This window comes from Penaeus vannamei, chromosome 7, assembly GCF_042767895.1.
Source record: "Penaeus vannamei isolate JL-2024 chromosome 7, ASM4276789v1, whole genome shotgun sequence".
Lineage (NCBI taxonomy): Eukaryota > Metazoa > Arthropoda > Malacostraca > Decapoda > Penaeidae > Penaeus > Penaeus vannamei.
In genome coordinates, this window is record NC_091555.1 from 28,951,780 (window position 1) to 28,956,779 (window position 5,000).

General features: G+C 39.9%; 1 protein-coding gene across 1 annotated transcript in view; it reads left to right on the forward strand.

Moving 5' to 3' along the window:
- The window catches only part of LOC113810642 (uncharacterized), a 16,950-nt gene that overhangs the window by 5,994 nt on the left and 5,956 nt on the right, over window positions 1–5,000 (forward strand). The window contains exons 3-6 of the mRNA XM_070123325.1: window positions 1–118; window positions 943–1,214; window positions 4,342–4,367; window positions 4,525–4,726. The exon at window positions 1–118 is cut by the window's left edge and continues 17 nt beyond it. Of these exons, the coding sequence (XP_069979426.1) occupies window positions 1–118; window positions 943–1,214; window positions 4,342–4,367; window positions 4,525–4,726 (618 nt within the window). The remainder of the gene's footprint in view (window positions 119–942; window positions 1,215–4,341; window positions 4,368–4,524; window positions 4,727–5,000) is intronic.

A 5,000-nucleotide genomic window follows, 5' to 3' on the forward strand; every position in this document is an offset into this window, starting at 1 on the left:
CCGGACTCGTTCACCACGAACGTCGAGATAGCTTTCCAAGAGAAAAAAATGAAGGTCATTTATGGAGCCGAGAGTTTCGACGGCGTCTTGAACACAGGAGTCCTTCGCTACGAGTTATGTGAGTCCACAGGCACACACTCGACAATCTATGCGTACCAATAAAAATTGAGGCAAAAAGGTGAATGGAGAGATGGGTAGATAAATAGACACGTAAATCGGCTTGATTGACAGATATATGAATAAACAGTACGTTAATAAATGTATGAATAAACAGATAGTTAAAAACAAAGATGTATACGTATAATGCTGCCTGTGGATAAATAAGTAGAGGACAGAGAGAATGCGCATAGCCATCGGTATATGTATAATTGTGTGCAGGTAAGTGATAAATGCAAATTGGTTGTTAGGCGGGCATGTAAATATGCATCTACTCTCCATGCATCCTTATAGATCCTTTATATTATGCTTAATTGATTAAGTGCAGTTAATTCTTACCGATGCATGCACATGATAAGTACTTCGACTCCAGAATAAAGCACGCAGTTAGGTATAAATCCAAACTAAATCGGCCGCCGCCCACTGTTGCCGAAGAGCCCGGAGGCGCCGCTGGAACTTCCTTCGTGGACACTGGATATGGCAACCATTTGACGATGACGATCCAGGTGGTTCGGTTCCAGCAGTTCAGGAGGGCTGGCCACAGGCCTCTCCGGCGAGTCGTCATAGCAACACTCACTGAATTAAACGGCGGGAGAATCAGTTTTATTCAGGATTGATATGACGGCCTCTCAGAATGGGAAGAGGAGTCGAAAAGGTGTAAGGAAAGCAGGTGGACAGATAGATGTAGAGACACAGTATTTAGATGATGTCATTAGTTATACATACTTTCTACATTTCACCCCGAGGGTTGCGTGGCCCTGAACATGTTTTCCTCCTGACCCCCAGCCGAAGGCATCATTCTAGGAAGACCTAAGGACGTGCAAAAGGTAATCCACTACAGCATCCCAGGGGACGAGGCTCTTTTCATCATCGCTAATGAGGCGTGTGAGGATGAGGGAGAGGAGAACTGCGACCCCAGTAAGTCCTGCCGATGTGGTCTTGATTCAGATATTGTAATATTTATGAATTTTCTCGCAGCTGTATTCCAGATCTATATTTCTATCTCATGTTTTTATTATCTTTTATGCAGAAATATATACCATGTTGTTACAGAAATAAATATTTCAAACTGATATTTGAAAAACTATGTTGCTATTGTAGAAATGGTGCGGTTGTACGAAATATACATGCATGGAACTATTAAGGTATGGGTATATATATATATATATATATATATATATATATATATATATATATATATATATATATGTGTGTATATATATATGTATATATATATATATATATATATATATATATATATGTGTGTGTGTGTGTGTGTGTGTGTGTGTGTGTGTGTGTGTGTGTGTGTGTGTGTATATATATATATATATATATATATATATATATATATATATATATATATATATATATATATATATATATATATTATATATATATATATATATATATCTTTACATATATATATTTATATCTTTACATAAATATATATATATATTTATATATATAAATATATACATAAAATATATATATATATATGTATATATATATATATACACATATATATATAAACATATATATATATATCATCATCATCAGCCTGAGTCAATCCACTGCAGGACGTAGGCCTCTCCCATTCTTTTCCAGGTTTCCCTGTCTTGCGATGTTTGTTTCCAGTCTTGGCCCCCAAATTTCGCTATTTCGTCGCGCCATCGTGTCATTGGTCTGGCTCTTGGCCTCCTTAAGTTATTTATAGTCCAGTCTGTTACTTTCTTTGTCCATCTATCGTCTTGTCTCCGACATACATGCCCTGCCCATTGCCATTTCTTCTTTTTAATGCTCTTGAGTATATCTTCTACCTTCGTCTGTTCTCTGATCCACGTCGCCCTCTTCCGATCTCTCAGGCTAATTCCCATCATCGATCTTTCCATCCCTCTCTGGGCGCTTATTAGTTTCCTCTCCAGTAACCTGGTTGTAGTCCATGTTTCTGACCCATAGGTCATAACTGGGAGGACGCATTGATTAAAGACTTTTCTTTTTAAGCACAATGGCAAGGAACCTCTTAGTGTGCTACTGTGCCTGCCGAAGGCACTCCAGCCTAGACTGATTCGTCGCTTTATTTCCTGTTCACTTGATGTGCCTGTCTGCACGAGTTGTCCTAGGTATATATACCTGTCTACTACCTCTAGTGCTTCGCCTTGTACATGTATTTGTTTGAGTGGGACTCTGCTGTTGAACATAACCTTAGTCTTTTTCTTGTTCATCTTAAGTCCGACTTTTAGGCTTTCTCTATTCAGATCGTTTATTAATTGCTGCAGTTCATCAGCTGATTCACTAAGGAGAACAATGTCGTCTGCAAATCTTAGGTTGTTTAGGTGTTCATCTCCTATTTTGATACCCTTCCCTTCCCATTCTAGTTTCTTGAATATTTCCTCGAGGCAGGCTGTAAACAGCTTTGGTGAGATGGTGTCGCCCTGTCTAACGCCTTTTTTAATTGGTATTTTATCGGTTTCTGTGTGGAGTTTGATGGTTGCTGTCCCATCTTTGTATATATCTTCCAATATATTACAATATACCTCCTCAACTCCCTGTTGTTGAATAGCACCTAATACTGCTGGTATTTGTACAGAGTCAAATGCCTTTTCATAATCGATGAATGCCATACACAGGGGTTTCCTATATTCGTTTACTTTTTCTCTTATTTGGGTGAGCGTGTGGATGTGATCTGTTGTTGAGAATCCGCTGCGGAAGCCTGCCTGTTCTCTAGGCTGGCTGGAATCCAGACTGTCAGAGATGCGAGCTGTAATGACTTTCGTGAACAGTTTGTAAGTAACCGAAAGGAGGCTTATGGGTCGGTAATTTTTTAAATCCTTTTTATCGCCTTTTTTGTGTAACAAGATAATTGTTGCATTTTTCCAGGCTTTCGGAGTTTTTCCGCCGAGAAGACATTTGTTAAAAAGATTGGCTAGTTTCACTGTTGCGATGTCTCCTGCATCTAATATGAGGTCTATACTAATTCCGTCTTCGCCTGGTGTTTTCCCTCTCTTCATGCCTTTAAGTGCTCTTTTTATTTCTTCTTTTGTGATATTAGGTACGTCGCTAGTTACCGCGTTTGCTTCTATTTGTGGCTGTTCGTTTGAGTTGTATAGATCCCTGTAAAAGTCTTCCACTACTTTGATGATTTCATTCTTGTTATGTGTTACTTCTCCGTCTGGTTTCTGAATTGCATACATTTGATTTCTCCCTATTCCTAGTCTTCTTTTAGCTGCTTTCATGCTGGTACCTGAAATCACTGCTTCATTTATTATTTGAGTATTGAATTTCCGTACATCTTCCCTCTTCTTTTTATTTATGGTCTTTGTTAGTTCAACCAATTCTATCTTGTCCCTATTTGACGATACTTTCATGTCTCTACGTTTTTGCATAAGCTGTTTAGTTTCTACCGAGAGCTTGCTGGAGCTTCGATTGTCGTTCTTTCCGCCTACTTCAAGTGCAGCTTCTTTTATTATGTCATTGAACTGTTTATTGATTTGGTCGATGTTGAGATCTTCGTCGCGGAGGAGTGAATATCTGTTTTGGATGTTTAGGCTATATTCTGTTGCTCTGATCCTCAAGTTAGCCAAGTTTGGCTGTGGTTTACTCATTAGGTTGTTCCTTTCCCTTCTGAGATGTATTTTAATTTCGCCTCTCACCATTCTATGGTCGCTGCCTACATTTACTTTATTTATAACCTCTACATTTTTTATTATATCGCGCCTATTTGAAATTATGGTCAATTTCGTTTTTGATGTCAGAAGGCGACTTCCATGTCCACTTCCGTTCTAGTCTTTTTTTGAAGAATGTATTCATGATACTGAGTGATCGAGCCTCCGCAAATTCGACTAGCATTTGTCCCCTCTCGTTCCTAGTGCCTATTCCATGGTTCCCTACTGCGGTTTCGCCCTCTGTCTTTTTACCTATTTTGGCATTAAAATCCCCCATAATTATTGTGAAATGGGATTTTCTCTCGCTGGCTAAGTGAACATCTTCATAGAAGCTCTCTATGTCTTCATCACTGTGGCTGCAGGTTGGAGCATAGACTTGAATAATTTTTAAGTTGTACCTAGTGTTTAGTTTTATTGTTACAGAAGCCACTCTTTCGCTGACACTATAGAATTCTACAATGTTCTTTTCTAAGCGATTTTGTGTATTAAGAATCCTACCCCTAATCTCCTGTTTGCTACCCAGAGGTTTTCCTCTCCAGTAAAGAGCACGTAATGTCCCTCATTTAATAACTTCTGCTCTTCACCAAGTCTTCTAACTTCGCAGAGTCCTACTGCACATCCCCATTTAATATGAAGAGAGTTCCTCTAAAGTAAAGCTAGTAAAGTCGGATTCAGTTCTCATGGTCCTTATATTGTATGTGCAAAGGTTCATCGAACGTGGGGCGGCCTGTCTTTACCCGGATATTTTTAGCAACCCCTGCTCCGGAGCGATCCTGATCGCCGCCGTAACCAGGGGCTCCTTCTGTCTCCGGGGAATCGGGGGCCGTTCCTGGAATATTTCCTTGTCTCATGCTTGGGAGGTGGACAGCCGATTTACCTCCCACCTACTCGGCTTAGGTGTATCTTTGGTGGGAGGGGAGTAATTTAGCCGGAATGCCATTACTGATAAGTCCCCCAGCAGGTTTGGTCCTACCTGGAGTGGACTTAGGAGCGGCAATGGGCACGGCCTGCTCACTACTCCCGTGAGCTGGGGCTTAATTATCGAGGGTGCATATATGTTTGATTTTATTTTATTTTATTAACTTCATTTTGTGCGTATGTGCACCTGATGCAGACATATTCATTCCCGCACATGCTCTAAGTACTACGCATATGCTCCATTCCCACGCATGAGTGCATATT